Here is an 18,875-nt window from a genome sequence, read left to right on the forward strand (position 1 = left end):
CGGACGATACACCAACGTTCTCCTGCCTGCCCTATTCTAGCAATGGAGCATTTTCTGTCTTCCAGCAAAAGTAACAAATGAATCAATTGGTCCAGACTCTAGGGGCAACCACAAGTTGAGGTTTCTTGCCTGCAGCTAGCCCTTGTGTTTCATTTAGATGAAAAGCACAGCTTTCTCCAAAATGAAAGAGAGAAGTATTGCTGCTCACCAGTGTACAGTCACCATCTTGATCTTCCTAATTCCAGTTTATAAAAATTCAGTTTATAAAAAGTTGCAGAAGAGATCATTTTTGTTCACCTAGCCCATCCATAAAGGATCACAGACAGGTGGGATCTTTAGGCTATCTCTAAAGATATAGATCTGAATAACTTCTACCTCAATTCTATGCAAATATGTCTCATATATGGTCATTAATAAAAACCAATTAGGGTATTATATAAATATACAGCCTCCAATTTCAATAATTCATAAAAAGAGTCTGTTAAGTATCAATAACAATCTACAATACACACAAACATTTTAAATAGTGAAAAATTAATATATTTATAAAATAATTAACATACTACAGTTACTATTCATAAATGAATATGCGTACATCAATACATATGTGTATTGATCTGGGTTTTGTAACCCACTTTATCTACTGCAGTCTTTATGTGGTTCATAATGTATATGAAACAGGAAGGATAAGTTTGTTCCTGGGAATCTCCTGTTTGGTTCTCTATCCTGAAGATGCTGTTTAGTGAAACACAGACTGGTGTTAAGAGAGAATTTGAGAGACAGACTTTCCATGTTCTTGATTTTTGTGAAGACACTTGATAAAACTGATTAATAGAAGAAGATGCTTTTTTGTCATCAACATCAGAGGATTACAAAGCATTTAAGACTGCATCTTTTGGACAGGAATTCAAGGTTGTGATAAACCACTTGCTTTTGGGATACAGGAGTGTTTTCTGGACATCGGGTGTATCAGCTTATAATTTTTCACCTATTCACACCATGCCCAAAGGCAGATCACTTTTGTGATAAATGATAGATGGGGAGAGAAGTGAGACATTGGATGAAAGGATGAATAGAGGGAAGGAGCCCGCTAAATGGAATGATGAGGAAAGAAAAAGAATGCTGGATGGAAGGGTGGTGAGAGACAGAAGGGAAATGCTGAATGGAAGTAAGGAGAGACCCGAAACAGAGAGGGGTGAAATACTGGATGGAAGTGGGAGGAGAGAGGGGGAGCAGAGTTCCGAACAGATTGAAGGGGAAAGAGATGGTTTAGCTGAAGGCCAGTGAGAAACAGGTTGTAGTAGTCTAGGCAAGAGGTGATGAGGATCTTGGCAATGCGCTCAGAAAGGGTCTGATTTTTGTGTTATTGTAGAGAAAGAAACTACAGTTTTTGGCAGTCTGTTGGATATGTGAAGAGAAGGAAAGAGCTATTACTTTTGAGAACCAAAGCAGCCTTCTTTACCTCTTACTTTTACTCACTTACCTCAAAAAAGGTCTGTCACCCTTATAATAATTCCTTTCAGTTTTGCCCACCACATTTACACTCTTTCCAGATGTTCCCATCCAGACAATAATTCCTTGACATAAACCTCCATCCGAACAAAGTTCATTTTTTTAAAAGTCTAGAACCCTTGCTTTTGAATGAGCCCTCTTTATATCCATCTTAACATTAAACCATACCATGCAGTGATCACTGGATGCCAGATGATCACCCACTGTAACATCAGAAACATTTTCCCTGTTTGTAAGCACTAAGTCCAATATAACTAATGTGACCATACGTCCCATTTTGAATGGGACCATCCCGTTTTTAGATCCCCTGTCACGTTGTCCCCACACACAGCTTGAGGACACTGAAATGTCCCGTTTTCAGAGACAGCATCCTGAAGCTGTGCGTGGGGACAACGGGACAGGCGATTGCTTCCCCTCCTTCCCTGCTGCGCCAAAGCCAGCCTGCCTGCCTGTCTGCCTCCCTCCCTTCCTCCAGCATCAAAGCCTGGCCTACCACCGATTCAAACCCCACCCTACCCAGGTCCGCCACTGCTGCCACCACCCGCTGCAACTAAAAGAAAGGAAGGTCCAAGCACTGGCCCACAAACCTTCTTCCCGACGTCGGGATATCGGGAAGAAGGCTTGTGGGCCGCCACCTGGACCTTCCTTTCCTTCAGTTGCAGGGGTGGCAGGCAGGAAGCAGCAGTGTGGGCCAGTCCAGGTGAGGGGGGGGGTTGAATTGGTGGTAGGCCAGGCTTCAACGCTGGAGGGAGGGAGGCAGACAGGCAGGCTGGCTTTAGCGCGCCAGGGAGGTAAGTAGGCTGACTTTGGGGGAGGGGGTGGGAGAAAGGCTGGAAGGGAGTGAGGTGGACATAGGAAGGAGGGAGGGAAGAAGGAAGGAGAGAAAGAGGCAGAGAAAGGGGGGGTTGTAAGCAGAAGAAAGACTAGAGAGAGAAAGGCCTGGACCAAAGGGGAAAGACAGGAGGCAGATGCAGGACTCTGTGAGGTACAGACAGAGGGGGAGAGACCCTGAGGAAGTGCAGAGAGATGCAAGATCATAAGAGAGGAGGGATAGAGAGGGAGACCTGGAACAAAGGTACAAAGAAGAACTGACACTGGATCTGGGGAGAGTAACAGAGGGAAAAAAGAGAGAGACCTGGACCCAAAGGGGATAGGGCTGGAGAAAGAAGGAGAGAGACCTGGACCCAAAGGGGATGGGGCTGGAGAAAGAAAGAGAAAGACCTGGACCCAAAGGGGATGGGGCTAAAGAAATAAATAAATATTGGATGCACAGTCAGAAGAAAGTGCAACCAGAAACTCATGAAATCACCAGACAACAAAGGTAGGAAAAATTATTCTATTTTCAATTTAGTGATCAAAATGTGTCAGTTTTGAGAATTTATGTCTGCTGTCTATATTTTGCACTATATTTGTCTATTTTTCTATAGTTACTGAGGTGACATTGCATATTTTAAAGTCATCTGCCTTGACATTTTTGAAACCCCCCAAATATAAATGATAATTAATATTTTCTCTGCGTATAGTATGCTTTGGGGTTCAGCTGGAGGAACAAGCCCTAATCTTCTAAGCTGTACTGATTATCATTATGTGTGTAATATAGTAATTGGGGGCTATGCAAGAAGAGCACTATGATTGTTCCCTCTTTTTGGATTATCAGTTTGGGTACTATTTGTCATTCTGTATTTAGCATTGCTGCTTCTACCCTTTGGAAAAATCTCTTTTTACACCTTAACCTAGAACCCTTCTGGGTTTTTTTCCCTTTTTTGTTCTCTTTCCTGTACTAATTTGTAGTTCTTCCCTCTATTTCCCTCTTGTGGAAAGTATGTCTGATTCCAAAACAATTGCCCCCCCCCCATTTTATTTTTTTATATTGTTCATCGCTTTGTAATCTATGAAAAAGCGATTTTATCAAATTCCAAATAAATTTGAAACCTGAAACTCTCAGTTCAAAAATCTAAGTTGCAATAATTAAAACAAACATAGTAAATATGTACATGAAAAATAGTAAATATGTACAATCAGGGGCTGAATACTGGCACCTTTTCCAATGTTTGATAAAAATGATCCATGTTCCCCAAGTCTTAATAAAAGAGCTCAGGTTGTGCACACTCAGTTGTGCAGGAAGTCATAAGAACATAGGAATAGCCTTACTGGGTCAGACCAATGGTTCATCAAGCCCAGTTCTCATGGTGGCCAATCTAGGTCCCTAATACCTGGCCAAAACCCAAGGAGTAGCAACATTCCATGTTACTGATCCGGGCAAGCAGTGGCTTCCCCCATGTCTGTCTACTGTGGGGTGGGTCCTTCAGTGATCATCCCACTCCTGAAGAATAGCCAGGTATTTGAGTACCAGCACCTTTTTTTGCTAGAAAAATGAACTGTGTATAACAAAACTCTTTTAAAAATGAAATAAACAATATTCACATATCAGATGTAAGATGGGGGAGGTGAATGGCAGAAGGACACTTCCAGGGGAGCAGTGCTTACTCATTGGGGTGTGTCTAGTTAAGGACCATCAGAGATATTGGGCATGGATGATGCCAACATGCTCTGGGGCAAATATGAGGTTGCCCTGTGTGACTCCTGTGTGGGAGTTGAGGGGGTGAATTGGGGGATATGGATAGGGGAGGTAGATTTATGTTTGTTTATTCTAAAAACTTATATAACCTGAAAATAGAAGGGTTAGACTATTTGTTCCACATATTGTTCCACATATTGTTCCACAACATCTGACTGTTCTCTTGTTTCTATGCTGCAATGTTTTTTTTTACTTTTTTAAGCATTTTATTTATTTAGTTAGTTAGTCATTCATCCATTCGTTCAGTTTCTATACCGTTCTCCCAGGGAAGCTCAGAACGGTTTATACTAATTTATTCAGGTACTCAAACTTTTTTCCTTTGTCAGGTGATTTTGTTGTATTTGTATGGATTTAATTTAAAAAAACACTTTTATTAAAAAAAAAAAAGTGAGGTTGCCACAGCATCCAATGGTTGTCCTACAGTGTACTGGATCATGTTGACCTGACCCTTGATCATAGGAGCCAGCTCTGTGGGTGCTTGAGCATCCCCAATAACGAACAAGCTCATTGTGTCCAGGAAGATGTAATTTCTAATGGATTTAGCACCCCCAATTATTTTGAAAAGTTGGCTCCTATGCCCTTGATGGCCCTTGGTCAGCGGTCCATGCTCTCCTACATCAGGCCAACCTCCTCCACCAATACTTGTAAATTACCATCTCCAAGGTCAACCAAAGATGAAGCTGTACCTTGAGCTGGCCCTGGAAAGGGTGGAAGAAGTACATTTGGTGGAGGAGCTTGAACCTGATGCAGATGATATGTTCCTCTTTGATGCTATGCAGGATCACTACTTCCTGATGGTGGTGATGCTTCTCTGTGGGATGCCCAGTAGATAAGGTAGGGGTGAGGGACAGAAGTTGAGGTAGATGGTTCATCATGGGATGGATGGAAAGCACAGGGGTGGGGAGTAGGTGCTATAGCAGCAGGGTCTGCATGTGTGGCAACTTCTTCCACTACCTCCTGCTGCTGGTCCTCCTCCACTTCTACCTCTTCCTGTTCCTCCTGAGGTTGCAACTGCATAGAGCTCCTCATGTTGCTCCTGATCCTCTTCCTCCTCAATCTCTATGTCATTAACCTCTGAAGGAGGTTCTAGATTCTGCCACTCAGCTGCGAAAATAAACCACAAAGGCACCTGTGACATTCCTGATACATGTTTCTTAAGAAGTGATTCCCTGGTACTATCCATCCAGTATTTTCAGTTAAAAGAGACTGGTCAAATAGTCAGGCAAGCAAAGATGCAAATGGAAAAAATAAATAGTTGACTTGATAAAACAGGGATGGTTTGGGGTAAGATATTTTTTACATATGTTAGTGATAGGAGGAAGTGCAAAAGTAGCATTATGAAACTCAAAGTGAGAATAAGGAATATGTAGAAGTTTATAAAGATAAGAATGAATTGCTTAACAAATATTTCTGTTCTATGTTTACAGCTGAACTGCTGGGAGTAGGACTACAGAAGACAAAAGCAAATAGGGTTGGAGGTGTGGTAGACCCCGGTCAATTTTCAGAGGATTGTGTTCGTGAGAAGCTTGCTAAACTAAAAATGGACAAAGCAATGGGGCCAGATGATGTACATCAGAGGGTATTGAAGGAAGTTAGGGAAGTTCTGGTGACTCTACTGACTGACCTTTTCAATGCTTCTCTAGAGTCAGGAGTGGGTACTGGAGGACTGGAGAAGGGCAGTTGTGGTCCCTCTTCACAAAAGTAGAGCTAAGGAAGAGGTAGTCCAGTAAGTCTGACTTCTGTGGTAAGTAAATTCATGGAATCCCTTTTAAAACAGAGAATACTAATGTTTCTGGAATCCAGTGGATTACCGAACTCAAGGCAACATGGATTCACTAGAGATCATACAAATCTGATCAATTTCTTTGTCTGGGTGGCCAGAGAATTGGGTGGAGGGAGCACGCTAGATGTGGTGTACTTAGATATAAGTGAAGCCTTTGACAATATTCCACACAGGCGTCTAAGAAATAAACTTAGTACCCTCGGTATTGACTCCAAAGTAATGGGCTGGGTTAGGAATTGGTTGAGTGGAAGGTGACAAAGAGTGGTGGACAATGGAGATCTCCTGGAAGTGGAGGAGATGAGAGCATCCCAAGGAGAGGGAGGACCAGAACTTGAAATCCCCAAAAGTATTGGATCCATGACCACCAAGAGGCCTAAAGTAGTGGTAGTTGGGGATTCCCTTCTGAGGGGTACAGAAGCATCCATCTACAGACCAGCCATGATCTCACAAGAGGTATGCTGTCTGCGTGGTGCCAAAATCCAAGATGTTACGGAGAGCTTGTCGAGACTCATCAAGCCTGATGACTACTATCTGATGCTGCTCATCCACATTGACACTAACGATACTGCCAGGTACCCCTGCGAATGTGTCAAAAGTAACTTTGTGGCTCTGGGAGAAAAGGTGAAGAAGTCAGGTGCGCAGGTGGTATTCTCATCCATCCTCCCTGTAAAGTGTAAAGGCCAGGGCAGAGATGAATGCTTGGCTACGTGGATGGTGTCTTCAAGAGCGTTTTGGCTTCCTGGACCATGGGATGATCTTCCAAGGGCTGCTGAGCAGGAATGGTGTGCATCTATCAAAGAAGGGAAGCAGTGTCTTCGCCAGCAGGCTGACTAATTTACTGAAGAGGGCTTTTAGGCAAACAGAAGGGCTTTTAGGCGAAGGAGGAGCCAGTCCTTCGCCTAAAAGCTGGATTCTGTAACTGGTGTCTGTCAAAAACAACACTGGTTACAGAATCCACACCAACCCCCCCCCCCCCATGACATCAGGGCAGAAAGGAACCCAAGCCCTCCTGCCCCGCGGCACAGACCCCCCCCCCCAAATTACTTTCAGGGCAAGAGGGAGCCCAAGCCCTCTTGCCCCGGGCACCCGCAGCACCCCCGATTACGATCAGGCCAGGAGGGAGCCCAAGCCCTCCTGGCCTCTTGCCCCCCACCCCCATACACGATCGGGCAGGAGGAAGCCCACCCCCTCCTGCCCAGGCAGACCCCCTACCCCCCACCCCCACTACAATACGGGCAGGAGGGATCCCAGGCCCTCCTGCCCTCAACACAACCCCCCAATGACCGCCCCCCTGAACCCCTGATTGGCCCCCTCACCGACCCGCAACCCCCCACCGACCCCACGACCCCCCCCCAATCCCACCCCCATACCTGTAAAATGTTGGCCGGACGGATGGGTGCCAAACCCGCCCGTCTGGCAGGCCAGGCGGCTGCAGAATGGGGCCGGATTGGCCCTGGCGTCTGAAACCCCGCCCACAGATGGGGCCTAAGGCATCTGGGCCAACCAGAATAGGCCTGGGAGTCTTAGGCCCCTCCTGTGGGGGGGTGATGTATCACGGCAGGAGAGATGCCTCATCTCCCCTACCGCGATGCCATCACTCCTCTACCCGAACTGCTGCGACCCGCGGCAGCAGAGATAGGGCATCTCTCCTGCCGCAGGTCGCAGCAGTTCGGGTAGAGGAGTGATGGCATCACGGTAGGGGAGATGAGGCATCTCTCCTGCTGCAATCATTGCTGTAGGGGGTAGGCAGGTTGCTGGGGCCGCTGAGCTGATCGCAGCAGCCACGATCAGCTCAGCGGCCCCTTTTTTGGCACTTAGACCTGTTTTGACTTCATCTAAGTCAAAACATATAAGTGCTGACTAGGCAACCTGCCTAAGGTTTTGGTTATACCTGGTGCACGCCTAGGTGTAGGTCGGCCCACCTCCCGCCCACCGCCCGCCCTTTCCTCTCCTCTAAACACGCCTCTTTTCTCTCTGTGCGTTTAGTGGCAGGGGAAAGGCCAAAGCTGGTTTTAGATACGTCTAAAACCAGCTTTGATTATGGGTACTTGGACGATCAAGCTTTTTGATCATCCAAGTAGTCATTTAGGCCACTTTTTAGATTTTTTTTATTTTTAGATCCAATGCAGCTCGGCCAGACAGGAATCCTGAGGGTTGTCTTGCCAGCTGCAAATGTCTGACCCACAGTCTGTGTCTTCTTCCAGGCACAGCTGCCCCTGGGTCACCAGGGACCGCTCCAGCATGGAAAAGCCTCAAACTTGGACCAAAAAACCCTGATATTCAAGGTTTCAAGGTTTTATTAAAATTTGATTTGATCGCTTATCCAATTTCTAAGCGAGTTTACAATATAAAAAATAAAAGAAAAAACAGAACAAGAATATAATAAAAATGCCATTAACAATACCATTAACGCATACAGAAAGAAAACAATTATAGTATAGAGAAGCATCAACTAATACATGGCATAATAAAAGGGATAAATGTGACAGACAGACAGGAGACAAAAGGAAATAGGGTTAGAAATACAAATTGGATAGGAATGAAAGCCAAATAAGGAAAAAAAAACAAAAGGAAAGGGCTCATTGCTGCTTAATTTCTTAAGGGAGTTAAAAGGATACTGTAAATTATTAAATCAAATGTTAAAAGCTTCTTTAAATAAATGACTCTTAAGTAGACTTTTGAAACATTCAAGATTAGCTTCTTCCCTTACGAGAGCTGGTAGGGTATTCCAAATTTGTGGGGCTATGACTGAGAAAATGTCATGCCTTTTGGTTCCTATTATACGAAGGGAGGGGACCAGCAGCAATTTACGATTAGACTATCTAAGACTGCGGGGTGGCTCATATGGGATAAGATATTTATCAATAAATTGGGGCAGTTTAGAATGAATTGTTTTAAACGTTATTAAAGAGATTTTGTAAGAGATTCTTTGATTAATGGGCATTTCGAAGTAGGGGGGTTACATGGTCGTATTTTCTAGATTTTGTTATTAATTTAATTGCGACATTTGAATTATTTGTAGGCGTCTTAATTCCTTCTGGGTTACTCCTGTAAATAATCTAATTTTGCAATGATTAATGAATGAACCAGAATGTTAATAGATTTCGGTTCTAAAAATTTAGAGGGGCATAATCGAAAGGGACGTCTAAGTCCGTTTACGTCCATCTCACAATTCGTCCAAAGTAAAAAAAAATAGCTTAAGACACATTTTCGAAAGATACGTCCAACTTTTTATCATTTCGAAAATCGTCTAATTATACGTCCTGCCGATCTGATTGTCCAAGTCACTAAATCGTCCATCTTTATACCACATTTCCGTCCAACTTTTCGTCCAAGTCCAAAACGCCTAGAACAAGCCCTGTTGGACGTGGGAGGGGTCTACAAAGTGATGGACTGCACACCAAGACATGCCACCTAAATAGTGGGGTACCTTACAGGGCACTGCTGTGAACTTCACAAAAAGGGTGCCATGTCTTCTCCTCACTACAACTCCCTTATAGGTTATGGTGAGCCCCCCAAACCACCTCCAGAATCCCCTAGACCCACTTATCTACCACCCCAATAGCCCTTATGGCTGCAGGAGCCACTTATATGCCACTACAAAAGGGTTTTGGGGGTGTATAGGGCAGTGCACATGTTTAAGTATCAATGCAGTGATTATAGGGGTTTATGGGCATGGGTCCTCCTTTCCATGAGTCCCTAACCCACCACCAAGTCGACTTAAGCTGCCTCTATGCTGGATGACTAGGCTTTCCTATGTCAGGCGGCCAGATGATGATGGTCTGGAGGCTGAATTTTAAAGCTGTTATTAAAATTTTTATGGAGGTAGGGGGGTCATTGATCACTGGGGTAGTGTGTGGCGGTCTGTTTTATGTGTTTTCAGTGCTTATCTGATGACTTTAGGTGGTTTTTTGTGACTTAGACTATGTTTTACATGGTCTAAGTCACAATGTCCAAGTTCCGTTTATCGTGGGCTGTATAACTTTCGGTTATACATGCTGTACGACTAAGTCTAAGCTGGCCCACGTCCGGCAATATTCCCACCCTTGACACACCTCCTGAAATGCCCCGTTTAGCTTTGGTCGTTCAGCGGCACTATGTAGGCCTAGGTCATTTAGAAATACGTCCAAAACCCGTTTTTATTATCGGCACTTGGACGTATTTGAGAAATGTTTGTCCAAGTGCCGACTTAGGCCCGTTTTTGGACGTATTTCTCTTTCGATTATGAGCCCCTTAGAGATTGACCAAATCAGTCGTAGCTTGAAAAAACTTGATTTGATTACAGAACTTATATGGTGGTGGAAAGTTAGGTTTTTTAAAATCAAATATAACCCCTTGGATTTTCATACAGTCAACATAGTCCAGTGGAGAGGTATCGAGGAGAACTGGGGTATTTAGCGCTATTCCCTCTTTCTAGGGGAAGAACATTATTTTTGTTTTTGATGCGTTTAAGGCTAGCATATTTTCTTTCAGCCATAATCTAATCTGGTTGAGTTTATTGTTAATTTCAGTTATTTCATGGGTATTTTCTGGGTTTAGTGGGTGTAATAATTGGATATCATCTGCGTAAGCAAATGCCGAAAAACCGACTGACTGACATAGGTTAAGTAGAGAAAAGAGGAAAATATTAAACAGTAAAGGAGAAAGAATAGATCCTTGTGGTACTCCATTTTGACAAGCAAAGAGATCTGATGAGGTATTATTGAAAATGACTTTAGATTGACAATTTGAGAAATAAGATTCTAGCCATTTGAGTACCTGGTCTGTAATTCCATTGGATTCAAGTCTTTCTAAGAGAAGTGCATGATCTACCGTGTCAAAAGCAGCAGAGAGGTCTAGGGAGATAAGGACCACTGATTTGTGGTGGTCTAGATGGTAAAGTATGGTAGTCTGCATCCCTAATAGAGTGTGTTCGGTTGAATGGTTTATCCTAAAGCCTGTTTGGTAGGGGTGCAGAATCTTAGTAGATTCAGCGAATTCTGAAATCTGATTGAAAACAATTTTTTCTGTCAACTTTGCTAAAATCAGAATTTTCGCTGTTGGGCGATAATTGAATTCTTCAGATACTCTAACTTGTTGATCCTTAATGATGGGGTTAATGATAGAAGTTTTCCAAAGTTGTGGTAAATTCCTGATTCTAAGCTGTTAATTACTAGTGAGTATATAAGGACCCCAAACTGAGAAAAAAATTTCTTTAAAATGAATGGGGGTATCACTTTCACTTTAGATCCCTTGATGTTAATATCCTGAAAGATACGTTGAATTTCAAGTAGGGTAGGAAGTTTAAATGTAGAGTATTTGGCTATTGGGATATGAGTACTAGAGGGAGGGAGTTGATCGGTATGATTTATAGTGAGGATCGAGTTTTTTTTGTTGGAAGAAGTTTGCCAAGGATTGGGCAGCTAAAAGAATATCAGAACAGATCAGAATCACATCTTCTCAACTCACTTGAAGAAGGAAAACCTGAAGGGGGCTCTACAGCACTGGAGAAGAAGGCAGAGCTGAAGAAAGTAAATTTCATCCTTCTACAATCAACTTATGAGTAAAGGAATATCAGCTATTGTTAGGGTTAACATATTTTTTAAATGAAAAAAGAGGATACTTGACCCCACCCCGCCCCGTCCTCATTCCGCTTCTGTCTCACCCTACCCCAGCCCTTCCCTCCCCCTCCCCTCCCCCCCAAAGCTAATTTTGAAAATTAAACATCAACATCTTGCATACAGTTTGTCAGGGCCAGCTTAATCAGAATCTGTTACCTCCTTGATTCTACAAATCAATATTTTTCAGGCTGATGGTAGCTCAGTGAAGTGAACTGGCTGCCCACAGAAGCCACTTCTCTGTAGGTCCCACCTATGGGGAATAGGAAGTTGCTGCAGAGAGGCAGGCAGGCCTATGGCAACAGGTTCACCTCATTGAGCTGCCGACGGCCAGAATTTATTTATTTAAAAAACTTAATATACTGTAGGGTCATGAAATGTTTAACTGTTGTTTAAAATATTGCTCTGGCCTACATAGCTGAAAACAGTGTATAATCTATTGACTTCATCTGCCTAAAATGTATGTCCCTACCTTACCACATTGTAAGCTGAATAGATAAGAGTTTGAGCCATGATGTACCCTGCCCTTCTGTACATTTAACTGTAAGAGTTAGATAAGTGTCCTGCTAGTGACCTGCTAGTGTGAGCTTAGAACCAATGAGTGTTAAGAAAAGTAACACGTGAAAAGCTTTTTCTAGAATTCAGTTGTATAGCCAGAAAAATGAATAAATATCTCTATAACTTCCTGGTTTCGGCACTTCTGAGCCAGCTTGGAGCTCAGGGGTCCAGCATGCATGCTGTGAATAAATCTCTTGTACTTTTATCACGCCTCTGACTTTGTGTGTCCAAGTGACCTTTCAATACCACTTGGAGTCACAATGGTTTCCAAATAAACATACAGTACATAAAGGAAAAAAAAAATTACAAAGAAAAAAATTGCAACGTCAAGGAGGTAAGAGAGGGAGATCCACTGGACTCCTTGTATGCTGGCCCTGCCAAACCTGGACAGACTCACACAATTTTATAAAACCCATCCGGACACCCCTCTAAAAAAGAGGACATTTCCAGTTTTCCCTGACGTATAGTTATGGTTACCAGATTTTGTCTTTAAAAAAATAAGGACACCTGTCTCTTCCCCATTCCACCCCCAGCCTTGCCCTGCTCTGCCCCCATACAAACTAGGTGCCTTCTTCCCTGAGTTCGGGGCCGCCTCTGGAGGACCTCTGAATATGAACAGGTGGTGATGTGATGATGTGACGTGCTCCAAGCTCGGGGCCTTCCAAAACCCAGACAGACTTCAGGGTTTTGGCAATCCCTCCAGGTACCTGGACAATCCTCTAAAAAGAGAACATGGCCAGATTTTCCTGGACATCTGGTAACCGGTAACCCTAGGGTTACCAAATGTCCTCTTTTTAAGAGGACTGTCTGGGTGCCTGGAGGAATTTCCAAAACCCAGCAATCTGTTCTGGTTTTGAAAAGCCTGAGCTGCACATCTACACATGCTCAGAGGCCCTCCAGTTGCGGCCCCGAGCTCAGGGAAGACAACTAAGGTTTGTGTGGGAGCATGACTGGGGGTGGAAGGGACAGAACCAGGGGTGGACAGGGTGGGGGCCACGTGTCCTATTTATTTATTTATTTTTACTTAAAAAATCTGGTAACCCTACCTATTGTCAGGACTTACATGTCCTTTGCATCAGAACTGTATTTCTGACAACCCTATCACAGTTGCATTATGGAACTTGCAACACTGATTTCAAGGAGGAGAAATTCAAGGTCTGAAAATTTCACAGAGCTGGAACTGATATTAGTCTCTAATTCTATTTATTGAAATCAGTACTGCAGCTTCCATAATGCGACCGTACGGTTGCCAAAATTCCAGGACTGACTTATAATTTCCCTTCTGGAACCGGATAACTTGGCAACCCTGTAGCTCTACATCAGCAATATAAATGCGACTGTTGGGTTGTTCGTTCTCTTAAAGGTAAACTACTGTACTCCAGATTAATGCCTTAATGGCAAGGCAAAGCAAACCTTGGCTCTTAGCTTAGAACACCTGTATGCACCTCTCTTACTCTACCACCAGGGGGTCTTATTTCCTCAATTCTCCATACATTCGGTCTCTCGCCAGCCAGGAGGAAACCTGCACGCCATTGGAGGCGGTAAAACCGGAAATAGCGTTTGGTTTACGGCGAGCTCTCACCGGCGGGCAGCCTGTGACTTTTCGGTGTTGGTGCGCAGGCGTGAAGGAGTGCTGCGCCCAGCTCCCCCCCCCCCTCCCCTTCCCCAGTGACCGCGGGAGCTGAATGGAGAAGCGAGAAAGGAGGGAGCCGTAGCTCGTTGTCTACAGTAGCGCGGTGAGAAAAAAATTGCCGCAGGGGGTGGTGAAAAAAAGAAGAAGCTTTGACTATATATCTTTAAAAACCGTCCAATCTGGCAGGGGAATTGTCCACTTGGCAACGCTAGGGAGGACCTTGGCAATATCCCGGTGTGTTTAGTTTGAGCAGGATGCCGCCTGTGCCTGACGTTCACTGCTGGTGAATCGCAGCCTGCAGCATCTCCCCTTGGAAACAGACGGGGTCTGGGCTTGGAAACTCTTTCATTCTTGGAGAAACTGGAAAATGTCGACTCCCAGCCGGTTCAAAAAGGACAAAGAAATTATAGCGGAATATGAAAGTCAAGTGAAAGGTAAATTGAACCTTTGTTTCGTATATATGGTGGTACCTGCAGAGTGAGTTTATTTTCTTAATTAGAGCTCGCATGAGCTTCATTCAAAGAAACGATGAGAGCAGACAATAGGTTACTACCATTGAATACTTGGCTGTAATTTGCTGATCAAAGAGGGTTTTGCACTAACAATGAACTGGAAACGAGGACAGATTTCACTGGCCGCTGTATTTACACTTCAAAAGATAAGCTAATAGCTAACATTATTTCATTTTAAATAAATAATGTTTGATGATGTTCCTGCAACTTTATTTAATAATAGAATGGATACATTCGTGTTTGAAAGAGGTTAAATAGTAAGTGATAAGAAATGTAATGTTAAGAATATGATATTAAATCTAGATGACATTAGTCAGTTGTACTAAAAAAACAAATTTGAACCTGAAGGTCTAGGATGGAAGATTTGGCCTAAGCTTCGTTTTTACCTCTAGAATCCAGCTGTATTACAGTACATGGTACATTTTTTAATGGATAGCATTCATGTTTGGTTATATTCTCTCAACTGACCTAATGGTTTTTATAAGCAGATCAGCTTTGCAAAATACTTTATTTGATCAATATTTTAAATACTATTTTTATATTTGGCAATGAAACCACTTATTTTAAACTTAATAAAAGTAATCAAAACACATTATGAAATATCTAGGCAGAATTATTTGAATGTATTTTTTTTCATTTTCAACCAAGTCCAAACAAAAGAGTTTTTTTTCCCTCCATTTAAACTACAGTACTGTATGTGAGATAAGCTATTTCTTCTATTCATAATGCTACCAGTGTAAGAGTTGTCAAAAATTAGGATGTAAATTGGCATACAAACACATGTAAACCTGCTTTTCTAACCTCGCCTTGCCTGCTGATTACATATATTTCTTTTACTGCACCATGGATAGACACACATTTTTCATGGGGGTACATATGCTTTTAACCTGCGGAGATGATGTTGGACAGTTCAGGAGTATGGTTTACGTATGGGTGCACCTGTGGGAAATATGTAAAAGACAAATCTCATTTGACTTGTAGTTCTGCTTTAGTTATAATTTCTAAGACAGAATTTTGGATGGTGTAACGAAAGTTGTATATAAAAAGGGTTAGGGATTTTGATATATTGTCAAATCATTGAATGGCCTGTAAAACCATCCTTTTTTAAATTTTGATCATGGCTGACAATGAAGAACACACAACCCCAGCAAATTCTCTCTATATATTACAATGAGGTACTCAAAATTAGTCATATGAAAGGCTTTCATTCCATCAGCAAATTTTATGTCTTAGTGCAGCCTTATTATCAAAGAAGAAAATTATACTTATTATGTTTAGTAATTAGATCTTCTAAACTTGCTGCTTGCTACATGGTGTGAGCTCACTAATGTTCTAAAATTAGACACTCTTACTATTTGTGCTTGCTTTATTTATACTTATAATTTAGATGCAGGTATTTAAGCAGTAACATTAGCTGAGAAGAGGTTTGGGGTAAAATCCACCTAATTAAAAAAATAATTTGGAACAGAATTCAGTCACTTATTCTGGGCTTTTTGAATTCCAACTTGCCTTCTATGTAATCAAATTGTGGTTCTATTACTGAGAACAGTACTTTTAATATCAGAAACTTATATTCCATGATTCAGAATGTCACATATAATGTAATGGCTTAATATAAAATTGTCCAGAGAATGGTCAAAGCATGCGCTTTGTGAATTATTTTACTGCAAGGAGTAGAGGTGCTCCCAGGATCAAAATTGGTGTGTTTTGGACTTTATCACACATTTTTGTGTTTTCTTGGATATTTTTTTTTTTTTAATAAAACTTCCATATGTAAAGATCTGTTTTTCATGGAAAAAAGGTTTTTATAAAATTGTGTAACCACACACACTTGTAATAAGTACACACATGAAAAACTTGTGCCCACATTATGCAGTCTCCCACAAATTCTATATATGGTGCTTAAAAAATTGACGCTGATTAGAATGGCGCTTAACGTGATTTTATAAAAGGCTTCCACTATTTATAGACTTGCACTTAGCAGCTATATACAGCATAACATTTAGGGCTCCTTTTACAAAGGCGCACTAGCGGTTTAACGCGCGCTAAACCGCGGGACGCGCTAGCCACTACCACCTCCTCTTGAGCAGGCGGTAGTTTTTGGCCAGCGCGGGGGTTAGCGCGTGATGAAGTCACGCTAGCACGACTTAGTAAAAGGAGCCCTTAGGCACACCCCGCCAAGGAAAATCAGACCTAAATACTTGCGCAAAAGTTGTGTGCAGATCGGGCGTATTCTATAATAGTGTGCCTAACTTTTAGGAAAGCCCACAATCCACCAGTGCTCTACCCCTTGCCCCTTTTTGAGATTCACACATTAGAAGTGATGTGCACAACTTTATAGAATGTGCCTACAAAATTATGCATGTAACTTCTAATTAGTGCCAATTATAAAGAGTTATTGCTAATTACTGTTGCCGATTAGCTTGTTAAATAATTTTGTTATGTGCTCCAATTTGCTCACACTACTTACAGTAGAATGCGATATATAGAAATTGGGCTTAGAAACATAGAACATGACGGCAGAAAAGGGCCACGGCCCATCTAGTCTGCCCACACTAATGGCCTACCCCCTAACTACCTCCATGAAGAGATCCCACATGCCAATCCCATCTTTTCTTAAAATCTAGCACGCTGCTGGCCTCAATTACCTGTTGTGGAAGATTATTCCAGCGATCAACCACCCTTTCGGTGAATAAATATTTTCTGGTGTCGCCATGAAATTTCCCACCTCTGATTTTCAACGGATGCCCTCTTGTTGCCGTGGGTCCTTTAAGGAAAAAGAGATCCTCTTCCACCTCGATACGGCCTGTGACATATTTGAACGTCTCGATCATGTCTCCCCTCTCTCTGCGTTCCTCGAGTGAGTACAGCTGCAATTTACCCAGTCGTTCCTCATACGGGAGATCCTTGAGATCTGAAACCATCCTGGTGGCCATTCGCTGAACCGACTCAACTCTCCGCACATCTTTTTTGATAATGCGGCCTCCAGAATTGTACACAGTATTCCAGATGGGGTCTCACCATAGATCTGTACAACAGCATAATGACCTCGGGCTTACAGCTGACGAAACTTCTACGGATACAGTCCATGATTGTCTAGCCCTGGATGAAGCTTTCTCCACTTGATTGGCAGTCTTCATATCTTCGCTAATGATCACCCCCAAGTCACGTTCTGCTACAGTCCTTGCTAGGATCTCACCATTTAGGGTGTAAGTCCTGCATGGATTTTTGCTGCCAAGGTGCATGACCTTGCATTTTTTGGCATTGAAACTTAGTTGCCAAGTCTTTGACCAATGCTCCAGCAGGAGTAGGTCCTGCGTCATACTGTCGGGCATTGAGCTTTTGTCGGGCACTGTGCTTTCATCTGTTGTGCGGTTGCCTACTATGTTGCATAGTTTGGCGTCATCGGCGAATAATGTAATTTTATCTTGAAGCCCCTCAGCCAAGTCTCTTCTGTGTGCATGAATTCTCGGGGTCATAGTTTGGGCTGTGCAGAAGTAGAGTTGTTATATATACACAGTTTTGTAAATATGGATTTTATTTAATACTAATAAAATACTCTGAGGCCAAAAAAAAAGGAAAATAGGTGTTTATCAGATAAACACAGGAGAAAAAACCACAACTTTCCATATTCTCCCCTGTCTGATGAAGGCTAAATAACACAAGCGTACATTTTTGGCTCTACAAGAAAAGGTTGCAAGAATGATACCTGTGTTGTGAAAGTATAGATTTTTTTGTACTATCAAAAATCCCTAATTAGTTGGAAAATAACACCTAAATTTTAAATGTCTAAGAATAAAAGCCCTATATTTAAATATGCATGTGCACACAAATTTATATTTTCTTTAGAGCAGGTATAAGGCCAAAATAAAAATAAAAAACACATTTGTGATCTGTTTGATCTGGGAACCTATTTAACATAGGGGTCCTGTTATAAAATTACTCCCCCCTCCGTGCATACTAAATAGAGGTATAAATGTACGCATGTAGTTTGTAGGGATAATTTTCAAAAGGAAGGTACTTTCCCTTTGAAAAATGGTATAACATGTTCATACTTGTGGGCAGCCTGGTAAAAATAACTCTCCTCTTGTATAACAAAATCAGGGCTTTCTTGAGGGGTTAGTCGGGTACAGAGTATTGGCGTCTTTTCCATTTCTTGATAAAAACGATCCATGGTCGCCCAGTATTAATAAAAGAGCTCAAGTTTTGCACACAAGTTTTGCTACCTTTTAATGCATTCTGGGCTGGCTAGTTCGGTAGATCACTCAGGGGTCCTTTTACTAAGGCGTGCTAGCCGATTTAGCGCACACTAAATAGTGTGCGATAAATGCTAACGCGTCCATTATATTCTATGGATGCGTTAGCATTTAGTGCATACTAATAGGCTTGCGTGCCTTAGTAAAAGAGGGGGTTAGTGTTCATCCCACTCCTGAAGAATGGCCTGCTATTTGAGTACTGGTACCTTTTTTTGCTAGAAAAAAATGCACTGAATAAACAAACTGGATTTGCCTAATTTTGTTATAATATTAACAGACATAAGAAGTCCTGACAACTTGTGTGTTAATAAGTCTAAGCTTGCGTTCCTAAGCATGCTTCCACTCTAGTCACTAAAACAGGGAGTTCTATTCTGCAGCCTTCACAAAGTAATAGGAAAAGAATGGCTTCAGTAGGAATTTGGGGAATACTTGGAAATATTTTATTC

The 18,875-nt window shown here is 42.3% G+C and overlaps 1 protein-coding gene across 3 annotated transcripts in view; it reads left to right on the top strand.

The window, feature by feature from the left end:
- Positions 1–13,572: 13,572 nt before the first annotated feature.
- The window catches only part of SRGAP1 (SLIT-ROBO Rho GTPase activating protein 1), a 299,333-nt gene continuing 294,030 nt past the window's right edge, over positions 13,573–18,875 (top strand). For all 3 annotated transcript variants that reach the window (XM_033959332.1, XM_033959333.1, XM_033959334.1), the window contains exon 1: positions 13,573–14,095. In XM_033959332.1, the coding sequence (XP_033815223.1) occupies positions 14,029–14,095 (67 nt within the window). In that variant the 5' untranslated portion in view covers positions 13,573–14,028. The remainder of the gene's footprint in view (positions 14,096–18,875) is intronic.

Source organism: Geotrypetes seraphini, chromosome 9, assembly GCF_902459505.1.
Source record: "Geotrypetes seraphini chromosome 9, aGeoSer1.1, whole genome shotgun sequence".
NCBI classification, from domain to species: domain Eukaryota; kingdom Metazoa; phylum Chordata; class Amphibia; order Gymnophiona; family Dermophiidae; genus Geotrypetes; species Geotrypetes seraphini.